This window comes from Trachurus trachurus (assembly GCF_905171665.1).
Source record: "Trachurus trachurus genome assembly, chromosome: 2".
Lineage (NCBI taxonomy): Eukaryota > Metazoa > Chordata > Actinopteri > Carangiformes > Carangidae > Trachurus > Trachurus trachurus.
In genome coordinates, this window is record NC_139914.1 from 11379590 (window position 1) to 11404393 (window position 24804).

The 24804-nt window shown below is 41.5% G+C and overlaps 2 protein-coding genes across 3 annotated transcripts; one reads left to right on the forward strand and one right to left on the reverse strand.

The window, feature by feature from the left end:
- Positions 1-10800, forward strand: stk24b (serine/threonine kinase 24b; the record flags this gene model as incomplete). Of its 2 annotated transcripts, XM_083989629.1 has the most annotated exons (11): positions 1-839; positions 2823-3053; positions 3820-3876; positions 4454-4562; positions 5159-5316; positions 5900-6085; positions 6550-6698; positions 7329-7452; positions 7556-7624; positions 8346-8482; positions 8585-10800. In XM_083989629.1, the coding sequence occupies exons 1-11, from the start codon at positions 795-797 to the stop codon at positions 8631-8633; spliced, it is 1314 nt and encodes a 437-aa protein (XP_083845755.1). In that variant the 5' UTR covers positions 1-794. The 2 variants fall into 2 exon arrangements, with proteins under 2 accessions (XP_083845755.1, XP_083845756.1); XM_083989630.1 differs by lacking the exon at positions 8585-10800 and having other exon boundaries at positions 8346-8486.
- A 4188-nt stretch (positions 10801-14988) lies between these two features.
- slc15a1b (solute carrier family 15 member 1b) lies at positions 14989-23802 on the reverse strand. Its single transcript, XM_083989617.1, has 21 exons — positions 23724-23802; positions 22406-22547; positions 22069-22188; positions 21864-21963; positions 20754-20844; positions 20578-20661; positions 19427-19509; positions 19217-19300; positions 18993-19082; positions 18860-18904; positions 18727-18759; positions 18533-18621; positions 18349-18430; positions 18138-18254; positions 17904-18050; positions 17760-17806; positions 17230-17337; positions 17029-17140; positions 16804-16941; positions 16024-16131; positions 14989-15623 (listed from the first exon to the last, which is right to left on the reverse strand). Exons 1-21 carry the CDS (start codon positions 23728-23730, stop codon positions 15375-15377), a joined length of 2076 nt encoding a protein of 691 aa, XP_083845743.1. The 5' UTR covers positions 23731-23802; the 3' UTR covers positions 14989-15374.
- Positions 23803-24804: the final 1002 nt, after the last annotated feature.

Genomic DNA, 24804 nt, shown 5'->3' on the forward strand with positions numbered 1-24804 from the left:
GCACCGACAAGATGGCCGAGAGTACGGGACGAAAGTGAGAGAAGGAAACAAAAACACTGGCGTTGCTCCCCGTCGCCCGCGGATGCCAGACCTGCAGACAAGACACCGCAGTGCGCAGATTAAACGCCGCCGGGTCCACGGTGCTTCGGAGCCTCCGCTGTGTGCGTGACATCCGCGGTAATGCTGCAGACGGACGGTGCTCGCAGCCAGCTCACCGACACGGCGTCTGTCAGCCCGTCTAGTAGCTAGTCAGCAGCAGCAGCAGCAGCAGCAGCAGCAGCTACCATGCTAGCTAGCTGACAACAGCGCTGGTGGAGAGAAGAAGAAGAAGACGCGTTTCCCAGAAAAGTGACAGTTTGGTTCATGCGTAATAAACGGGCTGTTATTACCTCGTTGTTACCGAGAGAGAGCGGTTACTGCAGCCGGGGAGGGACATTTGACCCGCCGCACTTGTTAGTGGTCAGTGAGCTAACATTGCGGATTTCTTGTTTGCAGCTTTCTGTGTTAGCGTTAGCAGCATTAGCGCACGGCTGTTAGCTTGCTCAGCTGTTTTGGGTGACTGGAAGAAGAAGAAAAAATACACCAGTGTGTGTGAGTGTGTGTTTGTATGTGTGTGTGGGAAGGACGTTTTTTTCCCCACTTTATATCAAAGCACCCGTACACGGTTCTGGGGTATAGGCCCGGAGGAAACAGGTGTCGTGGAGGATTTGCGGAGGTTTAACGGGACTGTAAACACAACGTGAAGCCGAGGGACGGGACGTGCCGAGGGACGCGGCTGCAGCATCACCACCACCATGGCCCACTCTCCCGTGCAGGGTCACCACCTGCCAGGGATGCAGGTAAGACACATGTCCGTGCGGATCACTCCGTGGGAACAAAATGTTCACGCCCGGACTCTCAGCTTTGGGTTTCCTGATCCTGAACACTTATCACACTTATTGATATGGGCTCGTTTTAGGAAAGTCAAAGAAATATCAAAATGATTCTAATCTAATGCACCTTAGTGGCTTAAAAGAATGCATGTAATATCTATTGAAGTACATCCAATAAAAACACAGCTCTTCCATTGAATGCAGAAATATTATACGCATTATAGGCAAAAATTCCCACGATTTCCTCCATCACTTGAACAGCACTGGAAGCTCTCTTCAAAGAAACTACCCTGCACAACAGGAGCCCTGTTCTTTTTGCCTCTGCTTCTATCTTTAGGATTAATTTGTGCCCATAGGGGATAATTGTGTTGGCTGGATGACTAGAGGAGATAACTGTTCCTACTGTAAACTGCTACACATTGTTGGCCTGTTAATGTCTTTATCTGGTTTGGAGGTAAAAGAGTGCTGATTCAGATTTTGGAGCCGGATGCATTAGAGACAAGAAAACTGCTGGGACAGTAGTAGTGACAGAGAGTTTGCTGTTTTTATATAATTCATAGCTGTAAAGAAGTTAGGAAGCTATTTCTAAAGGAAGCAACTGGAATAAAAGTTTGTCAGTTATGATTTGCAGCGTAATTTTTTAATATTTCTCAGTCAGCAGTGATGAGTGCATCTGCCTTTTGACCACAGGCTCTTGTTCCAGTCTGAACTCATGCTCCCAAACAAAGCATGGTATTGTTTTGTTGTGATATAACTCATTACTGTATCCATCAGCAGAGTCACTGTCAGGTTGATTGAAATCTGAATGCACGTCTTTTACGGCACAGAAAGGATCTCCCTTGGTCAAACAAGGTTCTTTCTTTTCATTTATACTTTATCTAAAAAAAAGAAAAAGAAAAGAAAAAGGGCATATTGACCCTTTCCCCACTCAAAAGAGGTCATAAAAGGAAGTTGTTTTTGTCAGCGCCTGCTCTTGTGTTTCCCACAAAACAGCCTCCGGAGAGTTAAGTCATTTTAGTCGACTTCCTGAGGCAGTCAAGTGTTTTTTTTGTGTGTGTTGTTTTTTTGTTCATTCCACACTCAGATATCCACGCCACAACGTGCGACACCATAAAAGTCAGATTCAACTTTTTTTCTCCGACTTAAGGCGTCCGGCTGAGCCTGTCCTTTATTTTTCCATACTTTTGTTTTGAAACCATGCATAACTGCTTGTTGTGTCTTTCTGGTCCTCACGGCCTGCAGACCAGTTTTAATGATGTCTCAGAGAGCCAGCAGTGCTTCGTGGCTGCAGGAGTAACATGGTGTTAAACAGGGTTCTTACGGATCCTTAAAAAGCCTTAAAAGGCATTGAATTCATTAATCTAAAAACAAGGCCTTAATTGGCATTAAAATGTCTTAAATCAATTTTTCAAAAGTCTTAAAAATGTTAACACATGATAAGTGGTATTTTATGGTTGTAATTAGTCTCAAATCTCAAAATAATTGGTAACATTCTGACATAGAGAAGTTAGTGGCGGCCGTCAACGCTAAATTTCTCACCGCCACCAGCTCCCGAGTCAGTGTTTTTTTTTTTACGGACTTTTTATGCATTTATTTTGAAAGGACAGCTGGAAAGAGACACAATCCAATATTCATGTAGCAGTCACTTTACCTTAGATCACATAGGAAAGTGGGTAAAATTGTCCCTAACCCTATGTAAATTGATGTGGTGTTTTTTTTTCTTTTTTCTGCATTTGTGTTTATTATGAAGTCGGTCTTAAATTTCATTTCAAGTGGCATTAAAAAAGTCTTAAAAAGTCTTAAATTTAACTTGGCTTAAGCTGTAGGAACCCTGGTTAAAGACCCATCGTCCCTGCAACTCAGCAAAAACTGCTCTATTTACACCTATCGCAGAAAATCTAAAGAGAAAGGAGTTTTTTTTAAATCCACCTTCTCTTCTTCTCCACCCAGAATGCCAAAGCGGACCCGGAGGAGCTGTTCACCAAGCTGGAGCGCATTGGCAAGGGCTCGTTCGGCGAGGTGTTCAAAGGTATCGACAATCGCACCCAGAAGGTGGTGGCCATCAAGATCATCGACCTGGAGGAGGCCGAGGACGAGATCGAGGACATCCAGCAGGAGATCACCGTGCTGAGCCAGTGCGACAGCCCCTTCGTCACCAAGTACTACGGCTCCTACCTGAAGGTGACGCTACTAGGGATGTCACGATTGTAGATTTTCTTTGTACGATTACTGTCAGATTACTTAATTACGCATTAATTAATTTCACAACATATGAATGTGTAAAATCAAATACAGTCAAAATATAATTACATTACACATTTTTACACTAAATATTTTAAGTATCTACTATTCATATGTAACCAATTATTAATCCTCCAGGGGAAGTGTTTTAAATATTCAATAGATTAATTGTCATCTATACCAAATGTTTAAGTTTATTTTAATTGTTTGTTTTTTATCACAAATGAGACGCTAGGCTAACATTTAAATTTCTACCATGGTTACGTTAGGTAAATTGACCATGCAGTATTTCTTACATTTACCTCAACTTTTGTGCACATCTGCCTCCGTGTTTCCAAAATAATCTTATTTTGGAAAGTGACGGTATTTAAGAATCTTTACGATTAATTAATTGTGGCGTTTAATACCACGATTAATTGTGAAAACAAGTAATTGTGACATCCCTAGATGCTACGATAGAAACTCATTATTTTTCCTCAGAAGTGAACAAATAAGACGACGACGCGCCGGAGGGTTTCTCTCCTCCCGCCCACGTCTTTGTCCTGAAATAATCCGAAATTAAAGAGGAATTAGCCTCAGATGACTCAAACGCCCACTGAGCTCACACGCTACTGTCAACACAAGTTGTTTAGGAGACGACACTTTGCAGTAAACACTCACAAAGCAGCTGCTCACATCTCTGCTCTCCTCTCTGTCTCCACTCCAGGACACAAAGTTATGGATCATCATGGAGTATCTAGGTGGAGGCTCGGCGTTAGACCTGGTAAGTGATTGGTTGATTGAGTATCTGGGTGTCCCCTCAGGAAACTACTGAATAATATAGACGCTGTAGTTTAAAACAGATTCATTATAATCTGATCAGAATCTCAACACCTAAATAAAAACCTATTACTGTATATATAACAGCAAAAACAGACATATCAATTATCCCTCAACAAACCTCATTAAAAAACAATAACAAATCTAATAACATGATGGGTTTTTTAGCAAACAAGAGTCTGTCATTATTTCTGCGTGTGTGAAGAAACATGTCACACTGCAACAATCTGACTCACTGATGTGTTTGTAATAGTTTCTGGACAACAGTGGCACAGAGGAGTCATATTACACTAATTAGCTTTGCTATTGAATCAATAACAGACAATCAGATTAGACATGTTGCCATTAACAACAATCCAACATGAAAAGGCTGTAGGAGGAGGCTGCAGCTTTCAAGGAATAGTCTAGATCTTATTATCACTCCTTTAAATCTGAATTAAAGAAGATATATAGTCGGTGTAACACATGATCCAGTTGGAGGCCCGGCTTACACCCACTCTGTTTGTTTTCTCCGCCCACAGATGGAGCCCGGAGCTCTGGACGAGACCCAGATTGCCACCATCCTGAGAGAGATCCTCAAGGGCCTGGAGTACCTGCACTCGGAGAAGAAGATCCACAGGGATATCAAAGGTATCTGACCGAGTGCCCAGCTGTTAGCAGGACACACACACACGCAGAGATCCCGTAGCACATTAATGGTATTGATGTCCACTTAGTGTTTCATTCATTATGTAGCTTGTGTTTCAGCAGGGAGTTGAGGGGAGCGTTGCAGCGCTGCACTAAAAGCCTTTTGACAGTCGCTTCCCTGGTTGTTAAATAAATTGGCGATGAGGGTAAGAGGCTTTGACAGGTCGTGTCTGCAAAGGTAGAAACACTGCGTTGGGGAGATGTTCACATTTTGTTATGTTGCGGCGCTGCGTCCAAATTGTTTAAAATCATTTCTATTCAAATCAGAGCAAACACCTGAAAGCAGCTGGAGGACTCATCAGAGTCTGTGGCGTGATAAAACAAGATCTAACTGGGTCAGGTGGTCTATTAATAAACTGGAATATTTATAGACCTGATCGATATTGTAAAATCTGCACCAAGGAACTTGATAAATGTGCAATTTTTTACGAGAGAACCCTGTTGATTCATGAAATGACAACAACCCAAAGACTTTCTGAATGCTCCATAGCTTCCCACTGACTACCAACTCCCCCTTCTCCCCCCTTCTCCCCCCCCAGCTGCCAACGTGCTCCTGTCAGAGCAGGGCGAGGTGAAGCTGGCTGACTTCGGCGTGGCGGGCCAGCTCACTGACACCCAGATCAAGCGCAACACCTTCGTGGGCACGCCCTTCTGGATGGCGCCCGAGGTCATCAAACAGTCGGCCTACGACTCCAAGGTGAGGCGCACGCTACAGTCCAGATACAGACAGAAGAGGTGTGTGTGTGTGTGTGTGTGTGTCTGGTTCCAAACATATTAGCCCCATCATCGCTGCTTAGACTCATACTGGGTCAGATTACAAAGTGAATGCATTTATGAGTCATTGTATTTTTATTAAATTAATCGGTTACTCGAGTAAGACCAGGTTAGGTTACTCTGTTAGAAAATTACTCAAAATGCCCATGCCCAGTATTTACTATTTAATTGTTTGATGTGCATAAATATTAAATAGTGAAGTAAAAAGCAGCCAGCTCTGCACCTGGGGCTTGGTGCTGCTGTGACAGCGTGTGCTCATTCTGCTGAGATGCTCAGTGAGTCGGTGCAGCCTCTGACTGAGCGGGTAAAGTCACTGAAGCAGCTTTTTTCACGATTTTCCTCCTCTTAGTCAGATTGTTATTTTGGGCCGCTCTGCCCACCTCAGGTCAATGGTCAAGGAGTTCGGCAGAGCTCCGTTTGCTGCTTTTACAACATGTAGCTACACTTCACATTTACAACAGTGACAGTGTTTTTAAAGTTTTGAAATATTGTGTTGTCTCCACCAGGCTGACATCTGGTCTCTAGGCATCACGGCCATCGAGCTGGCGAAAGGCGAGCCGCCTCACTCGGAGCTCCACCCCATGAAGGTTTTATTCCTCATCCCAAAGAACAACCCGCCCACGCTGGAGGGCAACTACAGCAAACCGCTCAAGGAGTTCGTGGAGGCCTGTCTCAACAAGGAGCCCAGTTTTGTGAGTCGTCCTTTCACATTAAAAGAATAGTTCACCCAAAATTCAAATTGCAATCATTATCTACTCACCCTCATGTCGACTAAGGGCTGGGAGAAGTTTCAGAGTCCTCCGTGGCTTCTCTGAGTTACAGGGGGTCTCGGCGCCCTGCGTTTTCAGAACAATTTCGCATTTCGGGGCTTCAATACAAGACGGACATTACATACGAGCAGCATGGAGGTATTTGGATGTTTTTTGGTGTGTCTTTTTGTTACAAAGACAGTTGGTATCCATTTGCAACCGTTATATGGACATGCACTGCTACGCCGAGACCCCCTGTAACTCAGAGAAGCCACGGAGGACTCTGAAACTTCTCCCAGCCCTTAGTCCACATGAGGGGGAGTAGATAATGAGTGAAATTTAAATTTAAATGTCTATTCCTTTAACTCGCTGCGCTTTTCTGCACCCCCCCCCATCCCCTCCTACAGAGGCCGACCGCCAAAGAGCTGCTGAAGCATAAGCTGATCGTCCGCCACGCCAAGAAGACGTCCTACCTGACCGAGCTGGTGGACAAGTACAAGAGGTGGAAGGCGGAGCAGTCCAGAACCACAGAGTCCAGTTCTGACGAGTCCGACTCGTAAGTCCGCCCGTATCACCAGAGAAGCCTCCTCTCTCTGTGGCGCTTTAAACGCAACCCACTCATCCTCTTTTCATGTAAAAAATAAATAAAATAAACTTCTTCCTCAAGATATCCAGTTTGAAATGAAGGATTCCAGTTATAACCTGAGAAGACCACTATTATTTTTTAGAAACCAAAGACTCGAACTACTGTAAAAAATCACTGTCTTTCTGTTAGAGGGGTGAACATCTGGAATAATTGTCCTGAAAATATTAAATTATGCTGTACTCTAGTCAGCTTTAAAAGACTTTATAAGAACAACATAATTTCTCGTTACAGTATGGAAAACTAAGTTCAATGATTTTGTACTATTTTGGGTAATGCGCTGTGTACAATTCTTTATTTTGTTGTGATCAGAAATTTAAGTGTACTTATTAATTTCATTTATTAATGTCTGTGATCTGATCCTTTTGTATTAATGCGTATAATTATTTTTTTTATTTTTTTATTTTTTTTAAGGTAAAAGGGGTAGGGGTATATAAGCTTTGGCTTCAACCTACACTCTTTCGGTTATATAAGCTTGATATATACCGAAATAAATAAATTCATTCAATTCATTCATTAATTCATTCATGTCTGTCCAATCAGAGAGCAGGACGGCCAGGCGTCGGGAGGGAACGACTTCGGCAGCGACGACTGGATCTTCACCATCCGAGAGAAGGACCCCAAGAAGCTGCAGAACGGGGAGGGACAGTCGGGGGCCACAGATCAGGTGGGTGAGACACGACTGGAGCCTCCGAAGGCTTAAGAGGTGAAGCTGTCCACCCCTCCTTGTCCCTGTCCTCGTCCTCACGTCCCTCTGTTCTGTCCCCCAGACAAAAGACATTCCAAAGAGGCCTTATTCACAGAGCCTGGCCACCGTCATCTCTCCTGCGCTCGCTGAGGTAAGGAGCAGTGGTGCACCTTCACTAGCCACACCATTCTATTCAATTACTATTCACTAAGTCTACAATTCAATTATATATGATGCATCTCGTTGCTTCACATCCTCAATTTTCAATGTTGCCACACATGGCTCACCATCGTGGCTACGTAGTGGAGTATAATATGTAACTAGGGATGTCACGATTACTTGTTTTCACAATTAATCGTGGTATTAAACGCCACAATTATTTAATTGTAAAGAGTCCTAAATACCGTTACTTTCACAAAAGTTTGATGTTGGAACCTTATTGGCAGATGTGCACAAAAATAAAGGTAAATGCACAGATACTGGTCCATTTAACTAACGTAACATTGAATTGGTAGGAATTTAAATGTTAGCATGTCATTTTTAATTTAAAAAAAAGCAAAACAAAACAAAAAACGATTAAAATAAACGCAAACAGTTGGTATAGATGACAATTCATGACCTGAATATTTCAAACATTTCCCCTGGGGATTAAGAATTGGTCATATATTAATAGATACTTGAAATATTTTGTGTAAACAATGAGTAATGTAGTTATATTTTGACTATATTTGATTTTACACATTAGTGCATAATAATCGTGATAATCGTAGTACCGTGATTATTTCTCTGACAATAATCATACCAAGAAAATCTATAATCGTGACATCTCTATATGTAACATAACTGCACCCCCCCCCCCCCCCCCCCCCCAGCTGAAGGCGCGGCAGGAGCAGGTGAACGGGAACCCCATGGTCCTGGACGAGCTGAGGGAGGCCATCCTGCTGGCCGAGGAGGCCTACCCCGGCATCTCGGACTCCCTGGTGGCCCACATGGTCCACCGGCTGCAGAGGTAACGCAACACCCGGACCCTCACTCCTCCTCCTCCTCCCCCAGTGGAGCCATGTGTCCACCCTCACTCACCCACCACCCATTCTTGTGGTCTTTTTCGCAGCTTCTCCACGAGCAGGACGTCCTCATCCTCCTCCTCCTCCTCCCCGTAGTGATCGGCTCTCCGCCCCTCCGCCCCCGGCCCTCCTCTCCTAGCCCCCCCCACCCCTCTCCGCCCCCTTACTACTCCACCACCCCAGGTCAGAGGGTTAAAAAGTCAGGGGTCGACGCATTCAATACCAGCTGACCACGTTTGACCTGGGGGGGGCGGGCGCTAGCTGACCTAGGCTGTTGAAAAAAAAAAAAGACTGAACTCCAAAGTGGAAGATGACAGAGACTCTGAAGCGAGAGGAGGGGGAGGGGAGGGGGGGGAGCAGCAGAACCGCTGGATTCAGTTGCGGACAACGGGACAAGACTCAAAGTCAGAGCAACGAGCTAGAAAAAAAAAAGAAACCACACACACACACACGCACACACACTGACACAGCCAAGTGAAGACTCTTCTGAGCTCTGTGGACACACGGCTTCTCCAGCCTCAGCAGCAGCGCCCAATCTCTCTACAAGGAGCCGCCCATCCATCTATCTACCCCAGTCCCCCCTCTTAATGCAGGCGTCATATCCCCAGAACCTCTGAGAGCATGCTTGATGAACCTGCAGGGATATTATCTATGTGTGTATGTGTGTGTGTCTGCGTGTGTGTGTGTATGTGTGTGTGTGTGCGTGAGAAAGAGAGACTCCCTGTTTAGGCAAATTGCAGCATTCTTAATGAAACCTCAGGTAAAGTGCTTTAAGTGGACTTTTGGTCCTCCGAGGCAGTGGGAGGAGGGGGGAAAAAGGGGGGGTGGGGTGGGGTGGGGAGGGGTCGGGGGGTCGCCATGCTGTACATGATTTCAAGTTGTCATTTTTGCGAGGAAATGAATCACTGTGTACAAAATGGTCATGCGCATTTTGTAGATATTGATGACGACGATGTTCAAAAAAAAAAAAAAAAAAACAAGAGATTGAGTGAGGGGGGAAAAAAAGTAGATATTTAAAGATTTCAACAACAACAACAAAAAAAAAAAAAGTTAACTCCAACAGAAAGAACAGAAAATGCCTTGCCTTTTTGAGATACACACATCTACGTTCTGGCATTTCATCGCAGTGTATTTGAGTATTTTGTTTTTCTCCGGTTTGTTTCATTTACTCGTCGTGAGCGAGCGAAACTCTGGGTTCAGTATTCATCAGTGTTTTCTTTGAGCTCCAATCTTCCATTTCAATCACCTGCTGAAGCGTCGGACTAACTATGTTACTAAAGCTTACTTTGTTTAGAGGCAGAAGCTTTTCCTTTTGTTTTCGTAGTCAGGGGGAGGAAACTCCCGCCTCTACTTAACGTTTAGACAATTTAAGTCAGTTTTTTTTAATTTGTTTAGGTCAAGAATGAAGGTAGTGGAGCCTAGGACAATTACAAGGAGGAACCACTATGGTGCAGTCGAATGCTGGTATCATGTGAAGTATTATGTTTTTTTCCTTGGCTTGTTAATTTAGCCACAGCGTTCCGTTCAAAACTAAAAAAGCAGGGGTGAGGACCATGGTAGGCGATCACACTTTGGCCAAACTATAAAGCATCAGGACAAGCCAAGCTGCAGAAATCAACGCCATCTTTACTTCCTCACTCCGGACATGTGTGTGTGTGTGTGTATACAGTATGTGAGTGTGTATGTGTGTGTGCGTGTGTCCGAACCTCTACACCATCGCTATAGAAGTGCCATGTCCTCTTTTATGCTTTCACCAGATGTTTGTAGTATGATTTGCACCTTTTTTTTTTTCTTTTTCTAATTTTCAGATCCGTTTTTTTGCACTTTGAAAGTGTGTCGAGTATTTAAAGAAACCTGTAAGAGGAAAAAACATCAACAAAACAAAACGAAAAAAGTTGCTAATAGCCATGTTTTACTATATATGTTTACTTAAGAGTTCCAGAATTTACTACTGTGCTAATGCAGCAATAATGTTGAGGAGTTGCATCAAGACGCACTTGTCAACACAGGGATTGAAAGAAATTATGAAATATCTGATATTTTTATAACTGCAAAGAGTTAAGTATGGAAATATTGAATGCTTTATGGATATGGGCACCTGCCTCCGGCAAAAAATATCTATACCTTACAGAAAAACATATGCTACAGAAATAACTACAAAATGTGTACATTTGGTCTCCTTTATCATAGCTGACAGTTTATAGTACTGTATATAATCTTTGCTTGTGTCATTTGAGAATTCCCAAGTTAAATGTAAGCTCCTTGTAAGCTTTCAAAGTGACATGAGAAATAAAGATCTAATGGTAACTGAGAACTTTGTGTCCTGATTTGCGTATTTGTCTCAGTTTCTGAAATGATTTGAAGCTGCATGGTGGAACGGCGCTTTGCTTGCTCGCTTTTCAGCAAAGAGGTGTTAAGTTCGATTCCCGGGTCCTTGGTCTCTGTGGGTGGAGTTTGCATGTTTTCCTCCCAGTCCAAAGACATAGGCGTAGGTAGGCGGATTAGAGACTGTAAAATGTAGAGGTGGGGGATCTCGATTCTTGTTTTCTCTGATTCATAAATCCTAAAAATAAATTTGGTTTTGTGTTTGTTTTTTTCCAACAAACTATTAACAAACTAATGACACAAACAGACAACAGTCTAAAATGTCCTCAGTGAGGAAAAGTATGTGGACACTGGACACTTGGCACCGATCTGGCGCACTTACAAGGCTCTGTAAATAACTTCTTATAGAAAATGATGAATACAATGATAAACATAGATAGTAATGTACATTAGATCCTTAAAAGGAGGACACTTTGCATACACGGGGACACGCAAGCCGATATTTGTTTGGTATGATCCGGTTTTAAATTTTAATATGTTTTTCCCCCAGATTACATAAAGGTGCATACATAGCTAATAATGAATATACAAGATACAGCTCATGATAATGTGCCCTTCCAATTCAGATTACATCGGTCTAATAAACATTATCAGAATGTGTTTTTAATGTTTTTATCTGGATAGATAAAGGGTGAAAAAAAAGCCCAAGATCGCTGACCTCAGCCTTGGTGACAGGCAAGATCTACTGTACTTATTGAAGCGTTGAGAATAAACAACGGTCCAGATTGTACTTACTATTTGAGGCATTTTATCAAGCCTAATTGGAATAGAATTACATCAAACACTTTGGTCCAGTTTTTAAATTGATGTCACCAAGAACTGCTGTAACTGTAAGGCCATCCCTGTCTTGGTAATAAATTCACATAATACCTGTGGCCTATTTCCTATCTCTATGAGGATTTTTTTTGGATTAATTTACAGAATTTATCATTATTATTTCAGAAAGAACTGTAACATGTGCTGACAAAATTCTCAGTCAGTGCATTATCTAAGCAGCACAGCACCCCACCGATCATACATTAAAAAGGCACAGATAGATATAGAATATAAAAATATAAAGTGCAGTCAGGGCTAGAACAAATACATAAATAAGCCAAACATCAATCGGGCATAATGTGTTTCTGAACTTATTTTTCAAGTATTTTCGAGAGCGACCGGTGGGTTGGCGACCACTGTATTAAACTGACAAGGCAATGTGTCAAAAGGCGAACCCTTTTTGTTGTTTTTTCAAAAGGAGGAAAAGCAGTCGGACAGGGCATCTAAAAGCCGCCAGTAAGAACAAAAACACGCACATCCCAAAAACGTGAGGCTAGGTGCAGGTCCACAAAAGGAGATACAGGTAGAGAAAGAAGAAGACCGCACACTAGTTTTTGCTCCCGTGACAATTTATTGTCACACACCATGTGGTTACGTTTCGGGCATCAGCCCTTCATCAGACATGAAGACAGTAATTAACACACCTGCTTAAATAAATGCACAGGTCACCTGACATGTCATGTGATGATTGGGGGAAAAAACAGAGGATAGAGGATAGTGCTGCACGATTTGATAAAAATGTGCGATTGCGATTATGGTGGAAAATATTGCGATTTGCGATTGCGATTACGATATTGTAAATTAATGCTGTAAGGAGTCTATTTGCTTGATTATCAAGCACAGCACAGGAAATAACCATATTTTAGGAGTGTATTTCTCAAATAATAAGTGTTTCCTTACAGTATCTTTGTATTAAATAAAAATAGGTAACTTTTTGTGCAGTTTCATAGTCTACTGCGATGCCATCATTTATTACAATGCCTTTCTCCCCCCTCCCTCCTCTCACAGTACACAGGTACACAGGTAACACAGAGACAGACAGACAGACAGACACACACACACACAACGGACAAGAGGAGACGGCAAATGAGTGTGGCTGTTACCGTAAAATAAAAAATAAATAAAAAAGACAGTTAAAAGAAAACCAAACACCGGAGCTTTCTGGTCGTTCGCCCCAACAGGCATATTATACCTCCTCGTTTTTTAAACGCACTGCACATGTTGCGGAGGAAAACACAGTTCGCTCCGTGACGCTGCAGCTCCACACCTGCTGTAATCACGGGGAGACGGTCCTGCAGCACACGGAGCGCTGTCTGCCAGCTGGGTTGTCACGTGATCAGACCTGCTGGTCACATGACTACTGACGGAGTCTGCTATGTGCTATGCTGCACACATTAGCGGCTCTGCTCCACACACTACAGGAGTTAAAGTCCCGTTTACAGGCTCACGCGGTCGCACATTTATGTACTTTAAATCGCCAATCGCACTCTTTCGTGCGATTACGTAATCGCACGGCGTGACATCGCGATTGCGATTGCGATTAGATTAATCGTGCAGCACTAATAGAGGAGCTATATACACACACTGGGACTGAACAAACAGTCTGCATTATACAAACAAATCACCAAATAGCACATGATGTCCACTAGAAAAATCACATGGCAGAAGCATCAGGCATCACCGTCATAATGCAATGCAATTTAAAGTAGAAAACAAAATGTAAAAACAAGGAGGTGCCTAAACCATCCTGAAAGTGGTGACAAAAAATATAATTCACCAGGTATCCACAGCAATAAACAATAGAAAAAAACTGTTTTTGCCACCCACACACACACACAAACACAGACTTTGAACTTACGGTGAACGGAGCTCCCTCTCGTCCCGGTCCCCGTCCTCTCTCTGTGCCGCCGTCGGAGGAGCTGCAGGCGGCCGCTGCCGGAGCACCTGCCGCCGGTGTTAGCAGCACTGAGCTCCCGCTGCTGCTGTGTGGCTGCTCCGGCTCCAGCTCCGTCTTCAACATCACACGGTGCCGGTAAAATATGTACAATTTATAAATAGTATAATAATGGACAATTTATCCATTGAAAAACGTCTGTTTTTAGCTAATAGCTACATGCTAATGCGTCCGTTAGCTTCTCTGGGGTTTTTTTTTCCGGCGCCAGATTCAGTTGCCTGGTAACGCTGGGTGACGTATACTGTACCAACTTTATTTATAAAGCCGGTAAGGCCGAACAAAATCACTTTTATTACAAGGAATCTACTACTTCTACTAAACTACAACAAATTAAGAATGAATATATATATATTTTTTAAATTCAAATAGGCTTTATGCCGAGCCCCACTACTTCCTGAACTTAAACAAGCTCCTTTACTTCCTGTTTTAGGACAAACTGATTAATCCAGGTGTGTCTGACCATTGTTTAGACACACCTGGATTAATCTGGATCAATCACGGCACCAGAATGTATGTGGTCGGGCCCAGTAGCCATAGTGACCCTTTGAAGGTGTATTTATTTTAATTTATACCAGGAAAAAACAAATGAATGCCTGTATAGACTTGTTTTTGTTTTTTACCACAAGAACATTTGCACTATTTAGTCTAATTTGTTTTGAATACAAGTCATTTTATGTGCAAATTAAAGTGTGCATTGCTTTGTTCTTTTCTCATTTTTATGTCAGCTCTAAAACCTTGTTAAATAATATTGGACTTTAGGCTCTTAAGTTAATTCTTGTTGTTTCATTCACCGCTGCCTCCATATTTAATTCTATCCTGTTGTCTCAATCAATCAACTACAGAATGTACATTCAGAGACATTCTTGGTACGGTTAAAGCACAACTGGATGCCAGACATGTTTGTATTCAGAAAAATGAATTTATTTGAAATTACATAGGTTTTAAAAAAACACTGTTGATGCAGATGTTTACTGACAATGCCGATAAAACACCTTGCTAGCATCTTTATTAAAGACCTTGATGAATAGCCATAATGACGGGGCGGTATTCTACCAGGCCTAAATGAACCCTGAGTTTGAATGTGGAATATAATCAATAAGCAGCCTCTGGTTTTACCGGATTTTACCCTGGAACATATGGGAACATGATGTGTATAAAACAGTGACAATATATTACACTACATACAACACTGTGCTTATTAATAAATACAAATGGAATGTTTTTTTTTGTATGTGTACTCAAGTACAATACAGAGGACTATGAAACAAACATTACATTAAGATGTTGCTACACAGTGCAAAATAAATCATTGTAAAAACAAATTTACAACAGCAAAAAAGCTAATTAACCAGTAAAGAGCCAGGGATTTTAATAATATAAGTTAAAAAAAAGGAATATTCTCTCAAGATTTGGCGATAATAGTGTTTGAATTATCCCTGTGAAGATCCTCTATTAACACTGTCCACCAAGAGCTCAACCACCTAAGCCCTACTTCTGTGCTCTTACTACTTCTGCACCATTTCACTCAGGTCATCCATTCATTCTAACCAGTAGCTACAGCAGTGCCCTGGATTGCATTGATAAAAATGACCATTAATACCAACTGGCACAGATACTCTCAGGCATCAAACACAGTTCCAAGCAGCATTGGTAAAAGGAAGTGGAGGAGGAGGAGGCTTATTTTACATCTTGGAACTTCTGCCTTTCCCCTCGTCACAGCTGGAGTCAGAACTCCTTCTCTTCTCGTTGCTGTGATCATCTGAGTCCTTCCTGGTCATTTCCAAACTCTTCCTCTTCTTGTCTTCAGGCTCCAGCTGGGCAAACTGGGCTTCTATCTTAGCCGGGTCGATGTAGGTGTAGAAATAGGCCATGATGGAGAAAACGAAGCACACCACCACCAGCAGGGAGGCGAAGAGGATGTACTCGGCCCACTGGGGAAAAGAAAAAGAAACACACACATTTGCACTGTTAATGTAGAGCTATAGGCTCGAGCTAACTGTGCTAAGTCTTTTTCCCATAGTTAGTTAACTGAGAAGATCGATACCACTCTGATATCTGTTCATCAATTATGTAGCTGGAGCTAGGAGATGGTTAGCATAGCTTTGTAGAGCTAAAACCGCTAGCATGCCCTTTTAAATGTCATATTAACAGTTTATAATCTTACACATCTGCGAGTGAACATGGCTAACCTGTTCGCAAACATGCTATCCTTTAAGTTGCATTCCCCAAAGATGCAAACGTTTGTCCTTACACAACCTTATATGTTGAACTTGGCCGAGGTCGGTGAAGACAATTCACATCTAATAACGGCTAAATATAACCCTAACCCACCTGTTCGTCGAGTGTCGCAGCCTCTGCGATAATGAGCACGATGATGTTTCCTACGGCGACAGTCAACAGCCAACCAGCCTGTAGCACCGACTTCATGTTGCTAGGAGCCTGGAGAGGAAAAGGAGTTAAGACATAGACACATAAGCAGGGTTCCTACAGCTTAAGCCAAGTTAAATTTAAGACTTTTTTAAAGCCACTTGAAATGAAATTTAAGACCGACTTCATAATAAACACAAATGCAGAAAAAATAAGAAAAACACCACATCAATTACATAGGGTTAGGGACAATTTTACCCACTTTCCTATGTGATCCAAGGTAAAGTGACTGCTACATGAACATTGGATTGTGTCTCTTTCCAGCTGTCCTTTCAAAATAAATGCATAAAAAGTCCGGGGGAAAAAAAAACACTGACTTGGGAGCTGTTGGCGGTGAGAAATTTAGCTTTGACAGCCGCCACTAACTTCTCTATGTTGGTATGTTACCAATTATTTTGAGATTTGAAACTAATTACAACCATAAAATACCACTTACCATGTGTGTGTTTTTGAAAAATTGATTTAAGACATTTTAATGCCAATTAAGGCCTTGTTTTTTATGAATTTAATGCCTTTTAAGACATTTTAAGGATCCGTAAGAACCCTGATAAGAGACTACACATCTCTTCTGGCCTGGAGGAAGAACTGACCATCTTGCTAAACCTTTTTCCACCATGACCTACTGTGTATCTCAGTTTAAACAGTAAAACAATGGATGGATGGATGGATGGATGGTTGTCTTACCTGTGAGTAGGAGAACTCCAGGCCCGTGACGGAGAAGACCACCTCTCCCATAGTCATGAGGAAATACTGAGGGATCTGCCAGGCCATATGGATGGTGTTGGGCTTGATATCCTCCACTGGTCGGAGGGTCTTTGCGCACTAACAGGACAGATGTGCCACCTCAGTTAAAAAAGTTACATTCATTCATGCAGAATTCGGACTTAAAGAAATCTATTTGTGACTTACATCTGGTCCGAATGCAAACGTGGGTGGGATAATGACGGTGTAGGAGCTGCCGAAGCCCAGTGTCAGACTGTAGGCACAGGACTCTCCAGCATTCTTGATGATGAACTCAGGTCTGATATCACAAGAACGGCACCAATCAGACACAAATCATCCAGAATAACCATGTGATGTGTGTGGTATATAATCAAATACAGGACTCACTGTCCCTGTGGTATATCCATGTATTCTGACATGTTGTTCTGGACAATTTGCCCATAGCCCTTGTCTCCAACTGTTACATTCAAAGCAGAGCCGTGGCCGTTCAGAAATCTGAGGAGGAGAATTTAGCATTTGAAAATAATTAACAAATTGAAGTAATTGAATTAATAAGCAATAACATCCATGTTAATGTATTAATCCATCATGGCTAATGTTAGCTAACATCAGTTTATTACTCTTCCCAGCACGTGTCCTACTACATTTTAGCCTGGACTATTATTTGTGGGAACAGAGGCAATAGAAATAGAAAACAGCCAGTTACAAAAAATTTACATTTTTGATTTTTTGGAAAGGTTCAAGGAACATTAGCGACAACTGATCCTTAGATAATTACATAATATCACACAGATTTAAGCTACAAGCTAAACAAAGGTATGTTAAAAGAATATAATGATTGAAAAAGCAAAACAAGATTATTTTGAACACAGAAAATATGTCCCCTTGGGGCTTCCATACAACAATGTAAAACCTACCTGATAGCATTAGCGCCCTGTTCTGGTTTTTTTATGATGTCTGTGAACTGAAGACAGGGATAATGGAAACACACAATTAACACAATTACAGCCCAATTAATGAAATCATGACATCATGTGCTGTATGTGGTGGGTGTGGCTCACATTGATAAACCTGGGCTGGACTGCGCCTTCGTCCTTAACGATGACGAAGGTATTCCGTGAGCCTTCCTTCAAACTGACGGCGTCTGTTTCACTGTTGTTGATGCTCAGTGTAAATGAGTCATCAAAGGTCAGATAATCCTCATTGGCCTATGGGAGAGTAAAACATATAAATATGTACATATATAATGTGAACTCCAGTTTTTACTATATTTCAGTATGGAGAAGAGGTCGTACCATGTAAGGCTTCAAAGTGAAGTTGTTGTGATTGGTGGCGATGGGCAGGTCTTCATTCACCATGTTGATGAACTTCACTTGGCCCTGAGTATTTGATGGGAACGTGGGCAGGGTTTGCTAGAAAACAAATGGAGCCAAGTGTGAATACAGTCTCAGGAGGTCCCGTGTGTGTGTGTGTGTTAATAAGTGAGTTTTTAAAGTGTGTTCTTACATCAATCTGGAGCTGGATCAGTCCGGCAGCCACAAAGGCAAGAGCAGCGAAGAACATGCCTACAGTCATCCTCTTTAATGGACTGTAGAGAGAACACACAGTACAGATATCAATGTATGTAGATGTAAACACTGTTTTTTTAACTATATATATAGTAAATCATTGAGAATTAATTTAGACTCACGTGAAGTTGAGTTTGCACTTGGAGATGAGTGGGTAGATCACACTGTCCATGATTGGCACCATAGCCAGGATCAAGATGGGGTTGACAGTCTGGTGGGAAGGAAGTGCAGTTCTCTCTTTATCAATTCACACCGACAGTAGAATAAGAAATAAGAGTAAGTAATGAGAAAACAAGAACAAAACAAAGAGTCTCACCTGCATCTGGTCAGGCTGGATGATGAGGATTCCCTGCGGAGGAAGAGAAGGGACGGTGGGTTTTAAAACAGGTTCCTCAAAGAAGAAAACAGGTTCCTGAGAAGAAAAAAAGAGCTAAAAACAAAATACTCACAAAGTCGCCGTCCATGGTGGTGGCCTGGAGGGTCCATCTAGAGCCCTGTGGAGGAGATGCGTGTTATTAGGTCTGACTTTAAAGGCTTTAGTGTTTCTAGTGTAGTGTATAGTAAGTGTATGAGGGAGCTGACCTGCTGGTCAAACAGAGCCCAGAACATGGGCAGTGGGATGTAGAGGAACAGCACCTTCAGCACCATCTTCACCTGGGCTATCAGCAGTTTCTGGACCAGAACAGAGACAGTGATCAGGATCAGTGACCAGTGATCAGTGAATATATATATATATACGTATATATATTATACAAATATAAAATAAAATAACGAATATAAGAAAAAACAACCAATGTACAACTTACGTCATACTTATCCTCTGCCCAGTCCATCCAGTGCTCCCTTTGATTGGTTTTGCTGCTCTTCTTATAGCGGTTCTTGATGGCGAACTACAGGAAGCAGAGAAGGACATACAGTATCCATGAGGATTTTGAGATACATATTTATCATCTGAGCTGTAATAAATAAAAGTTCAAATCCATGCTGAACATGTGAATCTTTTAGAGACCACTCACCCCGATGCATTTGCAGACTTTGACCATGATGTTGCCCTGAGGGGCGGTCTTCACATACATCCCACTTCCAACAATGAACACAACTGCAGACACACAAACACACACACACGTCACAGGTAATCTGTGGATACGAACATTTCACTATTTGCCAAAGGAGATTATATTCACTAAATACTTATTAGGGATGAACGATTGAAGAAATCTCACAATTCCAAATGTTTAGGTCGTACTATGTGGTGCACGCTCTATTGCTGTAAAAAAGGCTAAAATAATTTGGCTATATGCACATTTATTTAGCATATAAATGTTCAAAATGGCTTAGGGTCGGGTCATGATATTGAAGAAGTCGGCCCACACACACTGGGACTGGGTTAATTTCTTCAACAACATATAACGGGCAAAGATCCTCCACTATGACCAGATGGCTCATTACAAGTCGGCCAATGATATTAAATGGTACACTTCCTGTGGGCGTGGTCACCTGTGTGTGGATTTATAAAAGTTGCTAGTAGAGGAAAAGTGAGATATTCATATTTTCTTATGATAAGATTCAATATTTGCACAGCTAACAGTCATATTTAGCATTACGAAAAATTAGTTAGCGCGTGCGTTCGTTGACGTTGCTTTGGAGATTTGTGCCAAATCTCATAGTTCATTTTCTCCTGATGTGTCTGTCTGATATTTGCCATTTTTCGTGTCAAAATGTTCAGAAGAGATGTGGCTTGTGAAAAATGAGTCTGATATTTACCCCGGTGACTGTGGGGTGAAGGAATCGACCAAATCTGTGCTCACATTCACAAATCCCATTAAGGAAACTGACTCGTTGTGGGGCGTCTTGTTTCTTAACCGTCTTTGTTACGGTAGAGCAGGTAAATCGTTTTTAAAAATTGATTTTTGAATCTAGAACATTCTGGATTTGTATGTGAATCCATTTCCCACCACTAATATTTATGGTTCCCTTCCCATATAAACCATATTTTTAGTTCGATAAAGGTTTTTTTTAAGGATAAATTGTAATGAATAGGTTCCTTGTTTTGTTTTGTCTGAAGGAGGAGGGGACCTTTAATTAAGTGTCTATTACAAAGTAGCACAGCACTGATCTCCAATTGACAGTCAATAGAGATATAAAGGTATAAAAAGCAGGTTCTTACTCAGAGCCACCACCATGAGAGCAGCAGGGACACCAAAGGCCAGAGGGTAGCACTTCTGCTGGGAGTGGATGCCACACTCCTGGGCTGAAAACACACACACACACCCAAGATATTTGATTTATTGACTGGTTTTATTATAGATAAGTCCCATATTTCCTCTGCTCTCCTCCTCCTACCTCTGAGGATGGGGGTGATGACGGTGGACAGCAGACTGCCGGCGTTGATGGACAAGTAGAAGATGGAGAAGAAGGTGCTCCTCTGCTTCTCCTGTGGGGTGGGAGGTCACACGACATCATGATGCCTTTTTTCTTCTCCACACTCTTACATAACACCTTATTTCAGCACAACAGTGAGAGATAATGTGCCAGCGGCCTTGAAAGCTGCAATAAACTCACTGAGACACATGGACCTGCAGATATTAGTTAATAAGCAACTAACAGTAATGAAGCAGAGATACAAGAAGTGCTGAGCACATGTAATTGATATCTGAGTGAGGTGTTTGTACCTGCTGCCTGCACACGTGTGAGCAATAAAGAAGCACATCTAATACCTGTGTCCTGTGTACAGTACGTGCATGTGTGTTTAACACCTCCCATACATGCTTTAAACTTGGTGACAAAATTATCTTTAACAGTGCAAGAAATTCAGGTTTTGATTCATTAATCAGTTAATTAATGTATTTATTATAGATAATAAATATATTTTTGTAACTAAAATGAAGAATTACATCAATCTTCTTAGCCTTAAAAATCTTGGTAACGTATTTTACAAGAGTGAATTTTTTTCATGTTGCAGAAGCATGTTGTATTAATGAATGTAATTATGACTTAATTGAATTAATTTCCCCATAATTACACCAGTCTATCTCTGCAATACAAAATAGACTAATTGAATGATTGTCACTTATTAGGTCATTTTATATTATATTATATTATATTATATTATATTAAGATTTGTTAAAGAGCAAGAACATGTTTTTCATTATGATTTAAACGTGCTTCCATATTATTTTAACTCAAACTACTGTTAATTTGTTATCAGCTTATTAATATAAACTTTAATTGTTTTTGTGCTTTTATATACACATACACAAACAGACAGTATTGTCATGTATAACTATGAGATATTGATAGGAAGTAAAATATTATTATATTATCTATTAATATTAAATAGTGTCTGACTGAATTATGCTTTTGTTGTGCTGAATTATGTTATTTCATAAAAATAGTTCCTTTCAGAAGGCTGTTATTGTGTGTGTCAGTGTGTGTGCTTGAGTGACGGCCGACCTGATGGTCTTGAAACTGGTCTCCACCGAAGGCAGCCACGCAGGGTTTGATGCCTCCTGTTCCCAAGGCGATCAGGATCAAACCCACCATGGACAGAGCTCTGGACACACACACACACACACACACACACACACCGTCAGTGTCATCCGCCTGCGGCCGCTCACACGTTGCACTTGTTGTTGTTGTGTCACGTCATTCAACTCACATGTGGAAGGTCATGTTGTCGGGGGTACCGTCCCTGTCTGTGTCTGTGATGTCATGGATGGCGCTTATTGCCATGACGATTTGACCCAGGGTGTAAACAATGGACAGGTAAACAATCGTTCTGTGGAGGAGGAAGAGGAGGAAGAGGAGGAAGAGTTAAAGAGGCGTAGTACTGTACACCAGGTTCAGATGGGGATAAGATAACATCCAAGGATGACCCTGTTTAACCTCTACACTGGTTTTAAAGTACAAGCACAGCAGATATTTATTACAACACAATAAAAAAAATCCCTTTACAGGTGGTTTTAGGTGTAATATCTGCAGGGTGCAACACTCACTTGAACTTGCCGAGCCATGAATCAGCCACTATGGCTCCCAGGATGGGCGTCAGGTAGCACAGGGCCACGAAGGTGTGGTAGATGGTGGTGGCGAAGTCGTCGTCCCACTTCAGGAAGTACTTAAAGTACAGCACCAGCACGGCTGCAGGCAGGTTGACAGGTTGTTATTTAAGCCAAGGGGCATTTACACCCACATACACTAAATTTGATATAGGAAGTAAGTCACAATTTTTCTTGCTTGTTCCTTTTTTTTACTTAATAGATTCATATTTTACATAAAAAAAAGTCATGTAATGCACCAGTGATTTTACAACATTTTTTTTTTTTTTTTACAGTGCACTAACTGCGTCTGCACAGGGCCGTTGTATAGGGGAGAAAGGTGATGATAACTCTAGGGGCCCAGCGCCCAGTGGGGCCCATAAAAAACCCCAGTAGTCTAATCTTTGTATGACTGATTTATTCTGCTTAGACCCTGACTAATACTCATAGTACACTGTAAAAACTCAACATCTTTCCAATAATTTGTCTTATTTCTTGTCCAAATGTCTCATTTCTAGTCAAAACTAATCTCTTTCCACTTAAAATAAGACTCATAACCTAAAAATTAACTTGTTTTTAGATCATTTTCACTTGTTTCAAACTAATTTTCACTTGAAATAAGTAGAAAAATCTGCCAGTGAAAGCAAGTTTTGTGCTTGTAATAAGGAAGAAAAACTTGTTCCATTATCAGATTTTTTCTACTTATTCCAAGTGAAAATATGCTTGAAAGGAGTAAAAAGTGTCAAAAAAAACAAGCTACTTTTAATATGATGTGTCTTATTTTAAGTATAATGAGATTTGTTTTGACTAGAAATTACATTTTGACCAGAAATAAGACAAATATTCTTGGTAAGATACTTGAGTTTTTGCAGTGTAATGCTGCATTAGCATCAAAACAAAGTAGGCTAAATAATAAATGATAATACATACGTAGTCTAAGAAAGAAAAACTGGAAAAGTTAGGGGGAGGGGCCCACTTTAGTATTCTTTAAGGGGGCCCAGAATTCCTAGCAACGACCCTGGTCTGCAGCACACATGAATAAACTCTCTAAGTAAAGGGCTGTCTTACTTTTGACATTTTGAATGCATGACATTTACATGTTATGGAATACTTGTACATTTGTCACTGGGGACTTTAACTCCAGTAAAGCACCAGATGTTTTAAAACATAATTAAAAACCACAGCAGCTGCAGCTTATACTGTAAATGAAATGGTGGAGGATCATAAAGTAACATAAAATCAATGGAAACACTTAAGTAAAGCACATGATCTAACTCACCTCTCATGCCATAGTAGGAGAAGCGCTCGCAGAACTCATTCACCACAATGAAAAAGATGCTAATTGGGTAGCCACAGACGTTTGCCTGGAGGAATCATGGGAAAACGTGAGGTTATTCCATCACTAATGGTCATTTAGAGGAGATTTATGTGCAGCATGTAGACTACATAATTAGAAATATTAGTTTAACCAAAAGTTGAGTTCATATCTTTCTATCTGCAACTGTACAATAAAGGTTGGACTTACACTTTTTGGCCTCCTCGTCTCGCCGAAGTCTGCAGAAACAGGTTGTTTTCAGTTAAACATGATATTATAAACACTGACAAAGAATAATCATCCAAGACTTTGAAAGAAAAGAAATCCCCGGATGTGAAGAGTGAGTCCCAGTCCCATTGTCCCCGTCCTCACCTGCCATGGCTGCTGTGTGTCCCGAATCCTTCACCAAAAAAAAACAAGAGGCAGAGAAACAAGTGACCCCGGTCTGTTCAGATCCAACACTTGAAGACCGAGCCGAGGCCCGGTCAGCTGCTTTTCTAACCTCCCATCGAACCCTCCTCCCACGCCCACTGATGCTGTGGACTCACCGTATCTCGTCCGGCACCTCCCATCATGCAAATAACCATTATTCCAACCCTGCCAGCACATTCTCCCAAGTGTGTGTGTGTGTGTGTGTGTGTGTGACAGTTACTTTACGACTCTGAGAACTCTGCGGTGTAGCCGTGCAGATAAAAAAGAGCACTGGTCTGGTCAGCCGTCAAACGTGACAACAGTCACAGTGTTTTTCTTTTTGTTTCCTCATTAGAAACATGTGATGAAGGTGGTTTGAGCTGACTGATTAGTTCTGGCCTCAAAAAAACACATGTAGGACCTTTGGTTCCTCTTTCATAAACACAAACAGACAGAAGCAGCCTGTCATTAATGTAATGTTATGTCTGTTCAGAGGCTGAAATCACAACATTCAAAATATATTAGGCACATGTGAAGTGAAAATGTTTGCAAATATATAATGAATATATGAAACCTATTGAAAATGGGAACAATTTAAATTTAAAGGTGATGATATAAATGTCCAGACCATGCA